The 21,032-nt window shown below is 40.7% G+C and overlaps 1 protein-coding gene across 1 annotated transcript in view; it reads left to right on the plus strand.

The window, feature by feature from the left end:
- The window catches only part of MTHFD1L (methylenetetrahydrofolate dehydrogenase (NADP+ dependent) 1 like), a 115,684-nt gene extending 100,158 nt beyond the window's left edge, over positions 1 to 15,526 (plus strand). The window contains exons 27-28 of the mRNA XM_083607957.1: positions 10,584 to 10,691; positions 13,876 to 15,526. Coding sequence (XP_083464083.1) covers positions 10,584 to 10,673 — 90 coding nt within the window. The 3' untranslated portion in view covers positions 10,674 to 10,691; positions 13,876 to 15,526. The remainder of the gene's footprint in view (positions 1 to 10,583; positions 10,692 to 13,875) is intronic.
- Positions 15,527 to 21,032: the final 5,506 nt, after the last annotated feature.

Genomic DNA, 21,032 nt, shown 5'->3' on the forward strand with positions numbered 1-21,032 from the left:
ATTATAGCTATCTGTTTGGCAAAGGGAGATAAATATACTTATTGGAGCATTAATGTTGACTCAAGGGGGTATGTGAACCGCCCCCCACAAAAGGATGAATATGGATATAGACTTTAGGTTACATGAGTACAAGTTAACCTTTTGTCTTTCAGGAACATGAAAAAGCAAAATAAAAACATGCCATTATCTCCATGTTGTTAGTATATAGTAAGAGAAAGTCAAAATGATTTACTGTTTTACTGTGCTAAGCTGTTTCTGCACAGGGCACACATGTTTGCATTTCAGTAGTGGTTGTTTTAAATATACAGTACCTCAAATGTAAATCAAATTATAGAAAGCTGGATCATGATTATGGGACTGAATCAGCCTTGGTTGCCCTAACGTATGGCCTTTATTGGAATAAGCACAGGGGAGTGCAACCCTGTTATTGTTCCTTGTTCTCTCACCAGCTTTTGATAATACTGACTGAGCCAGCTTAGTGAGATGGGTGTTGGAGACAATTAAGCAGTGGTTCCAATACTATTTTCAGGGTCAGTTTCAGAGAAACTGGGTGATTTTCTTTTGCCCGCCTGTCTATGCTGTGAGGTGCCATGATGCCAGGTGTCAGTGGTGGGCTGGATAAGGGCCAGTAAACTGATTCTGAATCCTGGTAAGATGGAGGCGCAATGGGTGGATGCTTCCTGTATCAGGATAATTGGACAACTGCCTGCTTTTGAGGTTTGTAGTCTGTGGGTGCTTCTGGGTCTCCTTTGGCTGATAAGACAGCGACAGCTGTTTCTGGGCCAAGATAGCCTGACCACTGTTGTCCATGTGCTGGTAACCTCCAGGCTGGATTACTACAATGCACTCTAGGTGGGTTGCTGCAGCTGGTGCAAAATGCAGTGACTCAACTGCTCACTGGGGCAGGATATTACCATGTTACCCTGCTGTTCAAGAAAATTGCATTGACTGACAATTAGCTACTGTTTCTGGTTTTGGTGTATAAAGTCCTTTACAATTTGGGTCCAGGATACCTGAAAGATTGTCTCCCTCCTTTCATACCTACTCAGTCTACTCAGAGGTCTATTCCACACAACGCAGGTATCATAGCTATGGGAATCCCCGGCCCCTGAATATTAGACAGGTACTCTCTCTGTTGTTTCTTGTGTCTACTGAAGTTCTTTGTCTTTCAAAAAAGAAGGCTGAGAACTTTCCCAGTCCGCATGTGTAATGGAATGGTTTTCAAGATATTTTTTTTAAAAAGATATTTTCATTCATTTTCTAACACACAGAAATAATAATAATTGCCATAAAGGAGAGAGAGAGAGAGCGTGCACTTGTTACTTGCCACCTTCGGCTCCTCTGGGAGGATAGGATAAAAATAATAATTAATAAATGACTAATGTAATGCATTTTTTATTTATTCATTTTGTTGTTGTTGTTGTTATGCCACCCTGTACCCGGAGGTCTCAGGGCGGTTCACAGAATTAAATCAAAATATAAAACCACAAAATATATAATCAAAATAAAAACAACCCAATAACATCCCCCCCAAACCCACATTTTAAAAGGGAATGGCGCTTAAAGGTGTATAGTAAAGGCACCGGGCAAACTTCCCTGGGGAGAGCATTCCACAGACGGGGAGCCACTGCAGAGAAGGCCCGTTCTCGTGTTGCCACCCTCCAGACCTCTTGAGGAGGCGGCACATGAAGAAGGGCCTCAAAAGATGATCTCAGGGTCCAGGTAGGTTTGTATGGAAAGAGGCGGTCCTTGAGGTATTGTGGTCCTGAGCCATTTAAGGCTTTATAGGTCAAAACCAACACTTTGAATTGGGCCCAGAAACTAATTGGTAGCCAGTGCAGTCAGACCAGGATCAGTGTAATATGCTCAAACCATCTTGCTCTGTTGAGCAACCTGGCTGCTGAATTCCACACTAGCTGAAGTTTCCATACCATCTTCAGAAGCAGCCCTATGTATAGTGAATTGTAGTAATCTAACCTTGAGGTTACCAGCAGGGGCGTATGAAGGAGGGGCACCAGGTGCCACCCTGGGGGCGTGACAAGATGGCCCACTGCCTCCCCCCCCCCAGCTGTAGAGCAGCCGAGGGCACGTGCGCGCCATCCGTACAGGCTGCCGCTCAAGCATCGTCCATATGGGCGCCACGTGTGTGCAGCTGGCAATTTGCCCTGCCCCACCGCACCCCGCCCTGGGTGCCAGAGAGGCTTCCTCCACCACTGGTTACCAGATCATAGATATCAACAGTTCAGCTATCCCTGTATAGATAGGGGCGTAGCTGGGCCACCAGCTGAAGCTGATGGAAGGCACTCTGGGCCACTGAGGCCACCTAAACAATTCAGTGCATAATAAGATGCTCTGTAGCAAATCTCCTTAACAAGAGATTTAGTTTTTAAATGGTTGTTACAGCTGCAAAAGCAGGAAGTATACAAGGGAAGGGTTCAGCTTACTCAGTTACTCAATTTACTCAAGTTACTCAGCCTGTGCTGTCCCTTCTATACCGTATGGCTATTTATCAGACTATCTCTTTGGCTCTGCGAAAAGGTGTTGTGCGACAAATCTGTGCAAATCCCAATCTTGACTTTTCCAAGCTGTGCCAATACTACCTTCAACTGTTTTCAGAGCCTGATTACCTCATGTACAAAACTAACATAAAACACTTTGTGCTAGAAAAAAATACTGGTATATTAAAAATTGTGTATTGTGTTTTAGATCATTGTTACATTTTGCTTTAAATTCGTTTTCTATCTCCTTTAAAACTGGGCTGTTATGCTCTGCCATGCTTCTGGTAACCCCAGAAGACACAGGGGGCAGGGGAAATAAAGGCTTTTAATTATGTTGAAGAGAACCCAGGCACTACCTCAGCTGTGCAGCTGGAACCCTAAACTCTAATAACTAAAGCAGCAAATGTGTGTAACCCAGATGAAAGGAAACCTTGAAATATGTAATTTAGGCTATTATTTACACAGCATGCCGGTTCTGGTATCTTGACCTCACAATAATAGATCACAATTTTTTTCTTGTGCCCTGGAGTACCTGATAAAATGATGGCTCCTACCTTCAGGAGGTATTGCTTTGGCATAGGATTGCAATTACTTTTACTGTCATAATTTATAAACCAATATACAGTCAGTGTTATATTTAGAACTATGGAGTTCTAAATGGGGAGCTTTTCATGGGGAGCTTTCATTAATTTGGAAGGCTCCCCATTTTAGAAGTCGCAAGTTGGAATGTGAACCAAACCGTGGTGGTGGTGGTGTGAAGCTTGTGACTCACCCCTTGAATGTTAAGTAAACACAATTTCAAAAATCTGAATACATTCTGCCAATTTCAAGTGGCACAGAGAAAAGGAGATTGGAGGCAGAAAAATGGCACTCCTCTTGAATCTACCGTTTAAAACAACAGCTTCATACTGTTGTGTTCTGATAGACCTGAATATGAACTAAATGTCCTATTTCTATGCTTTGAGTCTCCAGTTTTTATTATTGTTTCATCTGCATATTAGACTTAGGAATTCAGAGCAACATGTTCGTCTCAAGCAACCCTACGAGGAAGGCTCAGCTTGGGATACACTATCATGGTCTGCTGGGACTTGGTGCTCACCAGGGAAATGACAGAGATTCCCAGAGTCTCTTCCTGTAAAACCAGGCCCTATCAGGACTCTAGCTACTCCCAGTGGACTCTTCTGGCTGAGCTTTGGAAGGTGGTGTTTCAGCTGAGCACCAAGTTATCCAAAGAGTGCCAAGGCTTCCCTTCTAGTGGTTCCACCCTCTTGGGTGAGCTGGGTGCAATCTTTTAAGTAGCTCATTTTAGTTGCATGCTCCTGCATGGCTGTGGAACAGGAGAAGCTACGGGCGAGTCATCCCCAGAGTGGAGGATGCTGGAAGAGCTGTGTCCTCAGGCAAGGATGGGGTAGAAGGGGTGCTGTGGGTTCCACCTCCCCACTGAGCAGGGGTTGACTTGTGAGTCATCTGAACCCGAGTCCTCCTTCACTGGGATGTGGATGCAGGGGACATAACATTAACTGGCTCGTGACCTCACAGGGGTAGTAGGGATTTGAATAATGCCACATTCAAACCCAACATTTTAGCCACCACGCCACACTAACTCTGCTCTTAAATTGACTTTTCCGTTCGAGCTGTATTGCAGCATAAGATTTCATGAACTCAGGCCTGCTTCTTCAGATGTGTAAAGTATTATCCTCACTGACTTGATGAGGAGAGGGTTGGGGTATGCCGGGGGTGGGGGATCCTCATACTGACTGACTCTTATTGGCTAGCTGTGGAATAAAATCAGTTATATTTGGAACTTTGGAAACTAATAGAGGCTTAAGCTTAAACTTGCTCCTAAGTAACCCCTTCAAGGGCCACATGTTGCAATTCGTAGTCATGTAGCAGGGGACTAATTGTAGTAAGGGCATGGATGATCGCTCTTTTAATGATGTCTGTGTTTAAGGTAGCAACCATTTCTGCACAGCTATGTTGTACATTTAAGTACAAAAATATGCAGCAGAAGGTAATGTCAAAATATTATTCTCTCTAATCAAAAGATTGCTCAACATAAGCTATGGCTGGAAATGCTGGCTGGGTTTGAACATGCATGCTTTGCCAGCAATGTACAAGGAGTTACGTTCTAGGAGGGACTGTGAACTTACTTGGATGCCTTCTGTGGGAAAATACTTTAGTTGGTTGATGGCATCACTTTTCCTTAAATATGCTGAAGAATTTCTTAAACTCTTGAGCTGCTTATTATTTGAGACCCTGTCATGATGGAAAGCTTTAATTTACTTGAGGTCACAGAAGAGGGGGAGTAATAGGAGGCAAGCTGAACTCTAGATGATTCCTGGCTGATTTTGCCTCTGGCTAAACAGTGATGTTGTAGAAAGGCTTCTGTGCCAAAAATGCTTCACCAGAAATTAGCTCCTTTTGATTTAAGAAAAAATGGATCCATCATCCTTTGGGTTTGTTTGTTTGAAACCTGAATCAGTTTAACATACATATTTTTAAAAAACAATGTATTAAATATGTTTATTTCGTGGTTCAGTAATACTACCAACCCCAGCTGCGGATGTTTGGGCAAGGTCAGCTAATATGGCACCTTCTAGATGCTGTTGGACTACAGCTACCATTAGCACCAGTCAAGATAGGCAGTGGCCAGGAACAGTGGAAACTGTGGTCCAATATCTGGAAGGTACCATGTTGACTACCTGGTAGTTGGAGAATGAATAAACTAGTATATGCCGAGATGTAGCTATAACTGCAAGATGTGTTCTGATAGCTCAGTTGGTAGACTATGAGATTCATAATCTCAGCGCCGTGGGTTCAAGCCCCACGTTGGGTGAAAGATTCCTGCATTGCAGGTGGTTGGACGAGATGATCCTTGTGGTCCCTTCTGTGATTCTAACGTCGTCAGAGCAACGCTGGCTCAGGGGATAGCTTCAGTCACCACGGTATCGAATAGGCAGGGTCAGAGAACAAGCATGTAAGATTGCAGATTATTGATTTGTTACCCACCCTTCACCTGCTACATTAGAACCAACTTAAAAGCCAGGGTAAAGAGGTACATCTTCAGCATTCATGGGAAACGGCATAATGAAGTTCCCAGACACACCTCTGTGGGGATGGAGTTCTACAACTTAGGGTCTACAGGGAAGGAAGGGCCTTTCAGATATTTTGGGCTGGAGTTGTTAAGTCTTTAAACACTAATGTGACCACCTCACCAGCTGAGCACTTGTGCTCCTCTGGTGGGAGTGCAGTGGTACCTTGGGTTACATACGCTTCAGGTTAGACTCCGCTAACCCAGAAATAGTACCTTGGGTTAAGAACTTTGCTTCAGGATGAGAACAGAAATCACACGGCGGCACAGCAGCAGCAGGAGGTCCCATTAGCTAAAGTGGTGCTTCAGGTTAAGAACAGTTTCAGGTTAAGAACGGACCTCCGGAACGAATTAAGTACGTAACCAGAGGTACCACTGTATAGCTTATGCCCTACAGGTACATTTAGTGGACTTTTAGAGTTGCAAGCCCAACCTGGTACCAACTGAAATTAGACAAAACGCTACCAATTTGATATTTAGGCAGGTATTGAAGACCTTTTGTTTAAAAAGGCTTTCCCTGGAGTGTGTGTGCCCCAGGGAGGTCACTTCAGTGCTGGTAACACAGTGGTTTCACTTCACCCCCTGAGGCTTACTCCATTGTCTCTCAAGTCAGATGGGTGCCAAAAACTCTTTGGATACTCCTGTAAGAGGAGGGGGGTGCTGTTTCTGTTTAACTGACTGGGGAGCAGAATTTCAGGCATTAACTTGTCTTAGTCACCCAGTAAGTCCACAACTAAGTTGAGATTTCAACAGAGATCTTGGAAGAAGAATGTTCTATACAGTGGCTGGGATTACACAGGCGCTTGTTTCCTCCTTTGGCTGTTCTAGTAAAACAATTTTATTTGGGTGCTTAGCAGAAAACATAGTAAAATAATATTTTATTAGAAAAGCAGTTAGGGGACTAGTGCTAAATATGAACATTTGTATTCAGGAATTGTTACTACAGGGAACAATTAGTTTGCTTCACATTAACAGGCCTAATAAATGAGTTTTCCTGTCATTAGCGTGTTACTAACAGATGTGCAGTGACAGATGAAAAGTGTCCCTAACTGTGTTCTAATCCCAGAATTTGGCTCAAAACAGACACTGCTAAATTCTTATACAAACTGCTTAATTTCAAGATGGAGACTCCGATTTCCTACATATAAGCTACTTCTACTTCTTACCCATCCTTCACCATAATGTCCCAGGGCATGTTATAACAATTTAAAAATATTTTAAAAACGTAACAGATTACAATAAAGAGAATAGAGTATATGAAGCATCTCTTAACTTTATTTGGCACAATGTATTTTGTGCTTTTCAAATGTTACTAAGCTTGTAAAATTCACTATATTAATGCATAGACGGATTGTGGTGGCTCATGAATCTCACTTGTGCCCAGCCTACTACTTAAGAAACATCATAGTAACTATTTATTTCAATATTTACATCTCTTTGTATGAAATTGATTTTTATAAAGTATCTCTGAACAAATACCTGGATAGGAAGGGTGGGGTTTTGATAGCATCCCCCCCCCCCCGTATCCATGATTCATGGCTAATCTCATTCCTGTGCTGATGGTTTTAGTACCTTCTTACCTTTGGCTAAAAATGTAGTCAAATCCAAGCAGAACTTCAGAAAAGTGCATTATTAATCTCCCCCCACCCCAACTCCTTAAAATTGTGATTAATGGCTTTCATAAACCCATGTATTTGTTTTGAGGTACTAAATGTATACAGCGAGATTATGTTTTTAAAGAATTGTTTAGGTATTATCAATTGTTTTGGGAAAAGAATGTTGCCTGAAAGTCTAAAATTATTAGAGTTCTTAAAATCTTGACTCTTTTCCAAGGCAGCCCCATCTTGCCTGCCCCAAGCATCTGTTTTTTCAATCTGAGGTTTTGGGATTTTGTTTTTATATTTTTGTAGGAAAGGGAGCTTTGTGAGGATTGCCTATGACAACCAATTCCATCTTGAATAAAGCTTTAGTATATATGCCCTTTGTTTCTTTGAGCCAAACTATACTACTAAAGCCTAATTAAATTATACCCCTCTCACATAATTTTTCTCCTTTTATTTAAGCATTAACCATTTCCCAGTCGTACTGAGTACAACAAGGAGTGCTGACGTTTATTATGGGAACACGATACCTCAAATCTATTGGGCCATTTTAAGTAACTGATTAAAGTCCCAGGACTATTGGGGGAAAGATGCTTATTTGCAGAGTATGTGTACTGTGCACTTCACTGTGCAGAAGTTGTGGTGCACCTAGTCATTTGAGAATGTTTCCATTTTTCAAAAGGTAAAATAAAAACCTGCTCTTCTGCTAATTGTGGCTGCAATTTGTTCAATGTAGGTGGGGTAAGCTGAAGCTTCAGAATATCAGGTGGACCTTCTGTGTTCACCAAATTCTTTACTCTTCTCCACAAGTGATTCCGCAACAAAACGTTGCAGTTTGTGGAGCTGTCCAGGGTTCCAGCTAGCCGTGTCTTCTTCCAGGATACTTCTTTCTATTCCATTCATCCTCTCTCCCCTCCCTCCCTCCCTCCCATTTCTACATCTGCCTACAATCAGACAGCATCCCATGCCCACTGAGCAACTGTAGTCTCATTGAGCTATTCTTGTGACGCCCCCTCCTTCTATGTTTTCTATTAAAATATTCCCGTACTTTTGCAAAGCTTGGAGTTCTCCCAAGCCTGCTGATACCTTCTTCTTGTGTGTGAATGGTTTCTCCCCTGCACCCTGTATGTCACCATAATGCCAGGAGCAGTGTTTTCCTTTGCTGGCATGGCTTAACTTTAAACTGCAGGTAAAGGAAGCAAGGTTTGCAACTGCTGGTGGTGACTGGCAGCAACTTCCAACCTCAGACCCTTTGCCTGCACAGTGTGAAATTGAACCATGCTGCTGAAGGAAGTGTTTCCCTGCGGGGGGCTGGCTCTAAGCACTGTTCAGCTGACTGGCATTTACAGTCAGCCCTGCTTAGGGAAGATTGGCTGCTCTACAGCCAATCCCGATCTCTATGGGACTGCTGATCAGCGCTAAGAACATGTCTAACTTTGCCAAGGCGCAATCAGCAGAGCACCCTTTAAAGCTCCCAACTATTCCTTTGCAACCACGTTTTTACCTGTTTTCATTATATGTGTCAACAGGTGTGGGGCAGGTGGCCATGGTTTGTTGGAGAGAGGACTTGGCGGCCAACTAAGGAGCCCTGATACAGGACAATGAATACATATGAGCAATACCTGCAGAAAGCTCTTAACTAAGAACCAAATAAATGGGAGCTCTGCAGTTAAGATTTTTTAAATGATAAATTGCCACTGCTGATTGGAAAGGGGCAACAGTGCTGAGGGAAGGAGGTGATTATTGATCTGTGTAACCCACTTTGCTGAGATGTTGTAAAAGCAAATGTATTGGCTTTGGTTTAGAGATGACTGTGGCACAAAACCAGCACTCTGAAATGCTTTAGACTTTTCATTTAGACACAAAAATCAGAGGGGAAATTTGACAGAATCTTTTATTCTGGAATAACCTAATAAGAAATAGATTTAACTTCAACTAATAACTAGCAAACAACAAAGTATCATTAGTTTTAACAAAACAATGGCATACTATTAATTTGAGAATTGAACCATAAACATATTAAGCACACTTTTAAGAAAGCATGCTTAAGCTGGCAGCTTCGGTTTTAAGGGAAATTAGCTGCATGGCATCCAAATACAAATTGAAGCACTGCACACGTGCTCTAAATGTGTATCTCTGGAGGATCCTAGTGGTGCTCCCACTTTTGCCAAAAAAAAGAAATCCTTTATGTTTAGTGAAAGCAGACATTTTATTTTAAGAGATTACGCTTGGCAAGCTGTTCTAAATTGGCAGTGGTTCTCTTTAATTCTGTATTAATCTAGTTTTTAGTAAGGGATTTTGAATTCTGCCAGTGACAGCTTGTGCACTGAGAGAAAGGGTCTTGTTTCCCATCATTATGATCTTAGAATGGAGCTAAAAGACTTTCTTAGCAAATGTATCGTCCCAACCCTATAGGACTGACATAACGGGAATAAAGGGAAGGAAAACTTGCAGGAAACATTCGTAGAAAGGAAAGAGAAGTACTTAACCCCCTTAAGCACACATACACACAGACATAATTTCCTGCAAATGTCTCCCAGGGGACTTGTTTCCTCCAGCTGGGCTACCTTCCTGTTTTAGAGCCTATGGGGATGGGATAAAATGGGGAGGGTATTTGCAGGGGAAGTTGGAAAGGGTTAAGCATTCCTCTCATTCAGCATAATTTTAAATGTAGGAACATCTGCAGAATTTGTGTTGAGCCTTCATATAGTTTACTTTTTCTTTTTGCTGACACACAAATTAATCTAAACCATTTTGCACTATCAGGGCCAAAATTAGTTTCAACTAATTATAAAATATTGTACATTATTGTTACTTGTGTAATGAGTTAACTTATTATTTATGGAAGATTATTTCTGTTTACAGAACAATTGTTTGATGCTGAAAATGCTGTTGTGTGCCTATAACCTCTACGTGAGCATTAAATAACATCTAGGTATTGATAACTCATTTTCAAACGTGTCTTGGCTAGAGGAGCCTAATACAGAATGCAGGCCTCTCCGTTAGTACAGCATTTATCTGAATGTCTTCTTTGTTGTTAACTATCTACATTCCTACTTCCTTTGCCATATTCCTCCTGAAGAATGCACCATTTCCTAAAATTCTGCACCACAGGGTTTCACACAGTATAGCTTTTACTTTGCTTTTCCATAAGTTCTTGTACACATTTGTAAGCAATCTGAGGCATAAGTGAATCTGTTTAAAGTTTCTGAACCTGATTTAGCAAAAGGGATTGGAGTAACAGATGGCTTGATTCTTTTCATTTCAATGCATGTGAAATTATGAGCCCATGAAGAACAATATGGTCTTTCACTTCATCATGGGTGTATATGCACAGTGTGGTTATCAGCTTACAATTGCAGGACCATAACTTCTAGTTCATTGTTCCCCTAGATGAGCACAATGCCAGGATTGCCTACAAGGCCTTGCTTCTATGACATTGACCTGGACCCTGAAACGGAACAAGTTAAGGGGTTGTTTTAATAAAAGCACAAAAATAAGGTGAGTGGAAGTTCTTGTTAAATATGAGTCCCTTTGGTGTCTGACAGTAGTAATGAGCTAAAGAGATTTCAAATGTACTTTTAATGTTTCTTTTCTCACATCTTGTGGCTTTCATCTGTGTCATACCCAAATCTTTAATAAGATATATCAAGGATGTTTCATAGGAAATCGCTTATGTTATTTATTTATTTATTTAAATTTGAATGTGATTATGTTTTATTACTGATAGTTGTATGCTTTGGAAGGTCAATCTAAATTCACTAAGTGCTTATCATTTCCTCCAATGCCCCATCAGTTTTGGTACAGTGGATGCTTAGGTTGCGAACGTGATCCGTGCGGGATGCATGTTTGCAACCCGCGTCTGCACATGCACGGGTTGCGATTTGGCACTTCTGCGCATGCACAAAGCGCAATTTAGCGCTTCTGTGCATGCACGACTGCCGAAACCCGGAAGTAACCCATTCCGGTACTTCTGGGTTTCGGTGGTCCACAACCCGAAAAAACGCAGCCTGAAGCGGCTGTAACCCGAGGTATGACTGTAGTTCTCATTTTCATCCTGGGGTGGAGGAAGTGGGGAGGAAGAAACAGGATCCAAGCGAAGTCCAGCGAACTGCATGACTCTATAAGTTAAGTCTACAGTTTAGAGCAGCTGAGACTTGGTTAGTCAGGGAGGGCCAGAAGAAATTAGCTTGCTGTGTCCCTCACCACATATAGTAAGTATCCCTAGAAGATGGGGAATTAAGGCTGAGGGAGTATGTTCCACCAAGTTAATTTCTGCACTGTTGAGATATATATACTGCTCTCTATCCCAACCTTATCTAAGATCTTTGGGGAAGATAGCTCAGTGTTAGAGCCTGGTGTTGTGCTTGAATAAGGCCCAAGGTTTAATATCCCACATTCCAAGGAGTCAGCTGGGAAGGGGAACCTGGAGTTCCTATCCCATATCCTGACAGTATCACACAGCTCTTCCTGTCCTACCTACACAGATTTCTTTGAGTCAGGCTGATATCCCACTTCATTCACCAGACTTTGAGTTCAGTTCGTGACATCTTGCACATCAGCATTTAAAACATTCCATAATATGGCAACAATTCAGATACTGGCTAAAGGAAATCTTATAGGTGACATCCAGTTCTTTGTAAACTGGATTTTTTGTAAACCACTTACAGTTTATGGATGGTTAAGCACTATATAAATGCTGCTAAATAAAAAAACACAACAACATTATGTTTGGTCCAGCTTCTCTTACAGGAATATCAAAAGCCCTTTTGTGTAACCTTATGCGCCCAAGCTTTATGAAGTGCATTTTGCAATTATACTTTTCGTTCCCATTTCAAGTACAAAAAGTACTGCCTGAATTTTCCAGAGAATTCCAGCAAGTATTGAATAAACAAGTTTATGCCTTCCTTGCAAATGCACCGTGGATTATTTTAAGACTCCAGGGACGTAGTCGCATCCTATTAAAGTCAATTGCAAAACAACCATTGATTTTAATTACTCTGAATTGCACACAAAGTGCTTAAGCGTTTGGAAAGCGGTTATTAAGATCTCAGCTACTTGGGATCACCCAGTCCTACATTCCTGAAATATGCTTGGACTTTGATGAACATAGGGGGAAAGGAATTCTACAACTATAGAGCCACTGTTCAGACCACATCTCTACAGACATTGTGGTCATAAACTCAGTGTACAGATGAGCCCTATTCAGACATGATGCTGGCTTATACATGCCTCCATGTGCAAAGGAGCACACACACCCCCAACCCTCATTTTAGACTTGGCCCTCCAACTTGTGGAAGGTGACAGGGAGTGATGCTGGGTGGGAGTGGAGTGTAATGCACTTGTCCTCACTTATGAGTATGGGTGTATATGCAAGCAGCATACTCAAATAAGACTATAGCAAGCATCAGGTTTAAGAGATGCCAATGGGATGTAAGAGAAGAGGCAGTCACTCCAACAGCAACTAGGACATTAAGGCTGGATCATAACCAGAACTTTAATCATAAACCCAGAAGGTAATGCTGGAAACATTGGTGCTTTCAGCATTTCTCCTCTCCCCCACAAAATAAAGGATCAGCTTGTGATGATCTGCACCAATCTGAAGCTTGCAGACCATCATAATAGGCACCTCCTCAGAGTGCAGTACTATTTTCAAGCATTGAAGTTACAAAATGATAGCTAATGCATCTATATCTGATAAAATAAACCACTGACACTATGCGCAGAATTGCCAGGGGGGCAGAAAACAAAATTTTCATGGCCTACAGCTGAAATGGGGAACCTCTGCTTCACGAGTCTCCTAACCCAACCTCTTTCATTTTCCCCAAGCCATATCCCTTCTCCCTCACCTCCTCCTTGCTTGACCTGCAGAGAGCTCACAATGGAGAGAGATGCTCACTTGGTTATCTCTTTTCTTCTACATTTCTTCGCTATGCTCCTTTCTCAGCACACAGCAAGGAAGCCAAGCTATGAAAGGGAACAGTGTGTGTGAATGGGCTTTAGTCTCACCTACTTCAGGCTTTGGCACCACCCACTGCATATGGCCCTCAAGAACTTTCCCATGAATGAATACAGTCCTCAGGGGTGAAAAAAATCTCCACCCTGGCCTGCAGGGTAGTAGCATGTTGGCTGCAGTGAGCTGCTGCATGCCCTTTATTTCTGGCCACACTCACATAGCACAACCTCAAATTCCAAGGATCAATGATGTGGAGTATTCCGGTCTCTACAGGAATTTATGGTGCAGAAAAAAATATGTAGAATTGGACCTTAGCTGGTAATAATGCTGGTAATTGTAATTCTCTGTAGCATTGGTAATAGTTTAATTAATTATTCTAATTGAGAAAAAGGCATTCGCAAACTTATTCTGTGTATGAGATTGGAGTAGCTGCACTGACATAAATCTGAAAGATGAGAATAATTTTTTCTTCACTGCTCTAACATACACAGACCCGTAGGATAATACATTAGGGATCTGTCTATATTAGGAGAAAGTACACTACACCATGTAGAACAGTTAAGTGTTTTGCTTTACTTACCCTCCAGGCAAAATAATTCAAGCACAATAATGTTACAGATAATTTGCAATCTGATATCCTTTTTTAAGAGAGAACCAAAAAAAGACATGTTTCTTCAAACAATGAAAAAAGGAATTCTTGAAATACTTAACTTTTTTTCTGTTTTCCAGACTTCTGCAGCTTCCATGTTTTCCTGGAGTATGACAAGCATGAATTTGAAGAATGCCTATCATGTATCTCTGCAACGATATTGGAATACACCAAAGCAAATAAATATAATATTTCTTGAAACCCTTCTGTAATAAAAAAACCAAAGCAAGAACTTTTTTTTTAAAAAAAAGCAGTACTAACTAATTTATTATAAAGTGGCAGTGTTAAGGAATGTTTTTCAAGACGTGCTATTTCCTGCATTCTAACTAGTGGGTGTAGGTAGTGGGAAATGGTACAGAAATATCTTTTCCACTTTTTAAGATTTTGATTCATTATTTAAGATGCTTTACCTCACTTGGGTCAGCCTAGAAAATCAACATTAAAAGAATAATGCTGTCTGATGCAGTTTAATGCATTTTATGGGGTATATATGCAGCTTCTTGAATTCAGCAGCTGTTGCACCAAGCAAAATTATCTGGGAATGTCTGCGCTATCTTTCAGTGTTACCTACTAGGGTTCGAGGAAGCTAGGGTTTCAAATGCAGGATCTCTCTTTTCATAAAATAGCCCAGGAATTTTACAGAAATTGAAAATAAGTGTTGTTGTTTTCCCATGTGGCCAAACAGCTGTGAAATGTTCATAACTTCATGTATCTCACTGTTATTGGTCTTTGCACATGAGTTCAAGTTTCTGGCTTACTGATTTGTACTCTCCTCAATATACCAAATGTCAACAAGCTTTCTTTCTTTTTACAGCCAATAGAAGTAAATCTTTATATGCAGGCCTGCAACTTGCATTTTTTAAAAAAATGTGCATAGGTTCAGTACAGTATTAGGTTTCTGAAAGAAGCTTTGCCCTTTTTTGGATAGTACTTTAACAGAACTGTACTGCATTATAGTGTTAGGTTAACAGGAGGAACCAAAATACTATTGTCTATTGGATGATGTATTTGCTGCTGCTTCTAGTCAGCAGTTGGCACTGTCCGTCAAGTATCCAGTGCTGTGTAAGTAGGGTACCTCTCATTCTCTCTTTCCTACTGTGCCCCCCAAAACCTCTCTTGAGGAACCAGGGACACTTAGGGGAGGAAACTGGAAAGTGGAGCAAGGCAGTGCAGTAGAGGGAAGAATTGGAGAATGAGAGCTTGCAAAAGTAGCTTTTGCAAGCTACCTCAGTCAGATTTTAAGCAGTTCTCCCATCCTATTGCAGCACATCCTAGGTCTTTTCTTGGTGATGTGTTTAGGAAGTTGCAGTGAAAAGGAAGGTTTGGGAAGCTTCCTTGCAGGAGCAGACATCTAGCACTGGATTAATTACCACAATACCTTGGTTTGGGTGTTACAAATTTGGCGCCCTTTCAGAAATCTAAAATGCATTGACGTGAAGTTTATGCTGACAGATTGTTAATAGAACACACTATTTTGACAGATAATTTGGCAATATTGTTTCTCAAAATCATTTCTCATGACCATTATTGGTGTGAGTGATAGCATGCACCGTATTTCCCTTCCAACCGCTATTGCATATTGAAAACAGTTTGATTGCATTAACTCCAGGCAGGCACCGCAGTCTTCCGTTCATTCAGAGGCTTATCAACAATCCATCCCACACAATTGTCTGAAATCTGGTAAACATATGACAAGTGCCCGAAAATAAACTAAATTTTAATCCTCAAAAATTGCATCACTGAGTTTCTGGATACTGGATGTCCATTCATTTTGTCAATTATATGATTTGGTTAGAACAGTGCAATGCTTTTGAAGAAAAATATGGTTCATTTTCTAGACCCCTGTAATACAGAACTGGGTGGAGCAGAGAGACTTAATAATAAAAGGTGCTAATTGCTTTGTCTGCTGGTCATACATTATAAGAAACTGTTTTTACCTTCAGATAAATTTCATGCTGTCAATGATGTGGTAGGCAGATCTACTTGATGATTTGAGGGTATCCTTAGGATGGTGAAAGCATGTTAATAACAGAATGCACAACCCTGTCTTCACCTGTTCCTTCGGAGAACTATGAGCTTTAAAAGCTACAGAGCAGGATTAAGGGCATCCAAGTTTAAATCTGCTTGAAGAAAATAATAAAACTCCTCCTTCTGTTTACAATGTGGCTGTATGCAAAGCTTTTGGAAGGAAAGCAACAGAAGTAAAGCACTGTAACAGAAGCTAAGACATAGGACTTGCTCAAAAAGTGCCAATTGGGTTCAAACTGGCACTTTTTTGTAGAACTTCTTTCTCCTTTGTCAGTGTGAGATTCTTGAACCTATGAGTCCATATTCCATCCTTTTTCACCTCTGCTGTTCCACCCAACAGCAGTTCCAAGGCTTCTCAGATTGCCTTGCCTAAAGTGTTGAAATCTTAATTTTTTACTTGTGGTTTGAGGAGCATTTTATTATAAGGCAATGTGGTGTGGTAGTGAGAGTTGAATTTCACCTAGGAGACTAGTGCTCAAATCTGCAACTCTCTCTTGAAGCTCACTGGGTATCCTTAGGGCAGTTGCTGTCTCATAACCTAACCTACCTTACAGAGTTGTTGTAAAGATAAAATGGTGAGGGGGGAGGGGGACCATGTACACTACCTTAAGCTCCGAGGAAAGGTGGGATATAAATGTCATAATAAATGCTTTTGCAAACTTGGTGGGAGTTGGTGGATTAAAAGGGGTGAGGCACACCACTTGTTTATCCTAGAGACTCTAGAGTTAGCATGTAAGCATCCTACAAAATTAAAATTCTCAAGGTTTCATAAACAGAATTCATTAAGAATTAAACCAATTTGAAATACCAGCACACCATGATGCACTGGTCCAAACACTATCCTTGATTTCCAGATTTTTACTGCAATATCTTGGTTGCCTGGCTGACAGCTCTTTCTCCTGGATGTGTGTGCTCCGCTCCCCACTGTTTAGAAAAATAAGCTGACTTATAGGCAACATAAAGTGGAAAAGCAGACTATCCATTTAGAAACATTTGGTGACAAGAAAATGGCTGTTGGGGTGTAGCTGGATAATTGTACATTGTTGGTTTGCAACCAATTTGTTTATGTAACAAATCAGTTACAGTCAAATATTTCTACAAGTGTGGTCAAAATTGCAACTCCCAGATCAGTAATCCAAACTGCAGTGCATTATATATACACATTATTATGTGTGCGAGTTAATGTACATTTGCTGGAGTGTTTTTCATGCAAAAGCTCAAATATTTATTCCCAAAGTAAACCTTTTCATTCAAAAAGTTTAAAGGACATTTGGAAGACGTTAGCTTGCATAAGCTGTCATACAATAGAGGGCTTGGCAGAAAAAGTAGAATCACTCTGAGAGTTAAAAAACATGGGGAAAGGGAATCGTGTGCAATATGAGCATAGAACAAAATGTTCATGAATAAAATTTATAGGAACTCTCTCTCTCTCTATATATATATATTGCTGTATGCAAACCACAACAATTAGTATTTAATAGTTTCCTTTTGAATTTCCAACTTTGCTACTGCTTTTGCTATGTCTTGCAGACCATTTAAAGTAGACCAGGGTGGTCCATGGGAAGCCAGTGGTCCACAAGCTGTATTGAGGTGGACGATGGCATGTCTGTGAATTTGTGTTTGAAGACAGGAGGTGGTACAGCTGTGCATTAAATATTCATATTGATTTTTAATTGTTTTTTTTGCATTCTATATCTTATATTGTATTTCACTTTAAATTCTATCCAACTAAGTTCCTCTCAGAGGAACTCTTTGAAATGAATGAACTTAGTCATGTCTATCTACTTCATTGAGTCTTCTCTGTGTAGGACTAGCACTGGATACGTAAGAAATAAAAGAAGAAGCAGTAACATACAAGTTAATAGCCCTACAGCATCTAGCACAGTGCGTTACAATTGCTACAGCAAGCAGAAAAATCACTGAATGATCCATCAATATCCTTGGTAATTTTCAAGTGGTTCATGAAGAAAAAGGCTTCGGAACCACTGCAGTAGACCATCTCTGTACAGATCAACTCCCCTAAACAAAAAATCCTAATATAGCAGTTGTTAACTCTGGGATAGGGATCATTAGATCTGAGAGTGAAGTCAAACCGCTGCGCCTCCCGGGGCGCAAGCCTGGGCAATGTGTATGGAGGTCCTGGGCTGCCCAGATGACAAGATGCCCCCCTCTTGGCCTCACTGATGTGAAACAAAGGAAAGCAGAGTAATATGTTTGGCACCAGCTTGGCTGCAGGAATTGCTGGAAAGAGAAATACAAGGCTCCATCCAACCGCTCAATCCTGTCCATCCCTAACTCGCAGAGGAGTACACAGGGGCATAAAATTAGTATAGTATAAGGAGGGTGGGTATAGGAGTGGTTGCAATCTTGATGAAAAGCAGTGTACCAAATGCTTGAATAAAATTAAAAATTGCATAAACGCCCCACCAAAATGGCCTGGCAAGGACACATGAGTTCCCAGAATGTATGACATACTGAGATGGTACAGGAAGAAGCGGGGTGGGGAGTGGAGAGAGAATTGGCCAGCTCAAGCCACTAATATATAGGAAGCTTTCCATTCATTTTACCTGGTCCTAGTGGAGGATTTTCTGTGGACACAACAGCATGACTGGATCCCACATGTGTGTTACCATGCAAATACCTGTCAAATCTGGTTTTGCAATGAATCAATCTTCTGAATCTCAGAAAGCTGTAAGTCAGACTTCAGAAGCTCAAGATATTCAATTAATCTCTCACTACTTTATTTAAACACCAGTCCAGTTGCATAAATGTATTCCAGCCTCAATTTACAAATGGTTGGCTGCTGATATATATCTCTAAATGTTTCTCTTTCTTCTTGAACCAGACACTGGCATTTGTCAGATACATTTACACATGGGTCATTCTATATGTCTCTGCAGAAACCTTGAAGCTAAGCCAGAACCCTGCAGCTGTCATTAATGCAAAAGCAACAAAAATGATAAATTGTTTGTTCACAGATAGCTGTAGCTGAGCAGATGTGCTTATATTTTGCTTAGTAGTTGATTAATATGAAAGAAAGTTAAATTCTTTGTGTGTGTGAATTTGATTTTTTGTTTGCAATTCTTTAGGAAGCACCACAAAGCTAGTAACTTATTTTAAATCACTACAGCTCTTTTGGGAGGAAGAGGGGATTTACTTTTATTGAATAAATAACAAAATTCTCCTAAGTATTTATCACACCTCCGAATTATTTTGTTTAAAAATCTAGATAAACTCACCAGTTACCAGAAAGCCAACCAATTACACACATTGTACCTGAGAAAGGCAAAGAAATCAATGAAAAGTTAACAACAAATTTTGAAAGCTCACAGGCGCATATTCAGTCTTTCTGAAGTTATATTCTATGAATTACAGTGGTACCTTGGGTTACATACGCTTCAGGTTACAGACTCCGCTAACCCAGAAATAGTACCTCGGGTTAAGAACTTTGCTTCAGGATGAGAACAGAAATCGTGCTCCGAAGGCACGGGGGCAGCGGGAGGCCCCATTAGCTAAAGTGGTACCTCAGGTTAAGAACAGTTTCAGGTTAAGAACAGACCTCCAGAACCAACTGAGTTCTTAACCCGAGGTACCATTGTAGTACTATAAATACAAACCAGGTTTGTGCCAAAACTGAGTTGAATATTCACTCCATCTATACGTTTCAACCAGTTTCAGAAATGAAATGCAGTTATAACCCTTGAAGTAGGTGACAGAGGATGCATTCCCCCGCAGTTGTTTTTACTTTCCTTTTCTAATACACAAAAGGCAATAAAAACAATGAAGAGATCAAAGCAGGAAAGAGAATGGAAGGAAGGATACAAGAAGAGAACAGTAGCATTCCAAAAACAGCAGCAAAATTCCAGAGTTGCCCTTCATATTATCCAAGAATGTTTTCCTAAAATAATCTTCTCATAGAAGATTGCCTGCTGCCAATCATGTTCCTTTACTTAAATGTATTCAGTAAATGGATGGTAAACTTTAGAAAAGTTGTCCTTCATTTTCAGACTGTGTAGGGATCTGGTATATGTTGTGTTTTTTCCCCAATAAAGCAATGGTCTAGATCTGGAGGTACCAATAGTCTTGCTTATCTCCTGAGGCTGACTTGCAGTGTTTGACACTGGAGCTATGTTCCTAATCCCACTTTACTCAGAAGAAAGCTCTACTGAATTCAATGGGGCTTCCTCCCAAGTAAGTGGGATTAGGAACATAGATGGTTAGGCTTTCATTGTCATTTGCTGTGCTCTTAAACAAACATCTCTGTCACTACATAAAGTCAATAGTGTCAAAATGGGCTTCCTAACTTTCAAATATGAACACCAAAATTAAGCTCAGCTGGCTGTAGTACAAGTCTGTGCATAATGGATGAACATGCCAACATCACTGTGTACCCTATATGTTTACTTAAATGAAGGGATGAATAGCAGGTTTTCCCAAACCACATCATGGTCTATCATTTCAAATGCTGAGTTCTCCCCATTTGAAGCAAACTGCTCTTTCCAGTCTTTCCACCCCTACCTTCTCATGCACTCAGGAATTAGAAAATGCAGGGCACATACTCGTGATACTACACAGCTGATTTATCAAATTGGGAGTCAGACTGGATAAATCTAATTTGGCAACCAAAATTGTTTTCCAGGAAAATCCTATTTTTTGTGCATAAATAAACTCAAGCTTCAGATGATATTATGCAAACAACTGCACTTTGGATCTACTGACATACTAATATTCATAAACCAGCATCAATATACCAGGTCAATCACAGAATTGTACACTTAGAAGGGACCCTGAGGGTCATCTTTGGAAATCGTTGCATTATCTCTGTCAACCTGGGAAATTAGGCAAGAAGTAAATTGCAGAAGTAAAATATTAGGCTGAGATAGAAAAAGAGAGAGACTTGACCAAGGCAACCAAATGAATTAATGGCAGAGATAATATTCAAAGACTTCCCAGTTCACATTTAGCTCCTATATCACTCACGTTGACATCATTTTAATGGAGCATATTTTAAGAACTTACCATTTTCTTCTGAGAAAGGTATCGTTTCCCATGGTCTCCTCCCATTCATTCTGCAGTCTTTCATTGTTTTACCCTCAGCTGTAAAAAGGTATAATTCAGCTGTAATGCTCAACCAAGTAGAGTTGCAACATAATGCTGCATATTTATTCATACACTTTTAAAAAACCCTTACTGAGCTTTGTTCCAATTC

This window comes from Podarcis filfolensis (genome assembly GCF_964270895.1).
Source record: "Podarcis filfolensis genome assembly, chromosome: 3".
Taxonomy (NCBI): Eukaryota; Metazoa; Chordata; class Lepidosauria; order Squamata; family Lacertidae; genus Podarcis; species Podarcis filfolensis.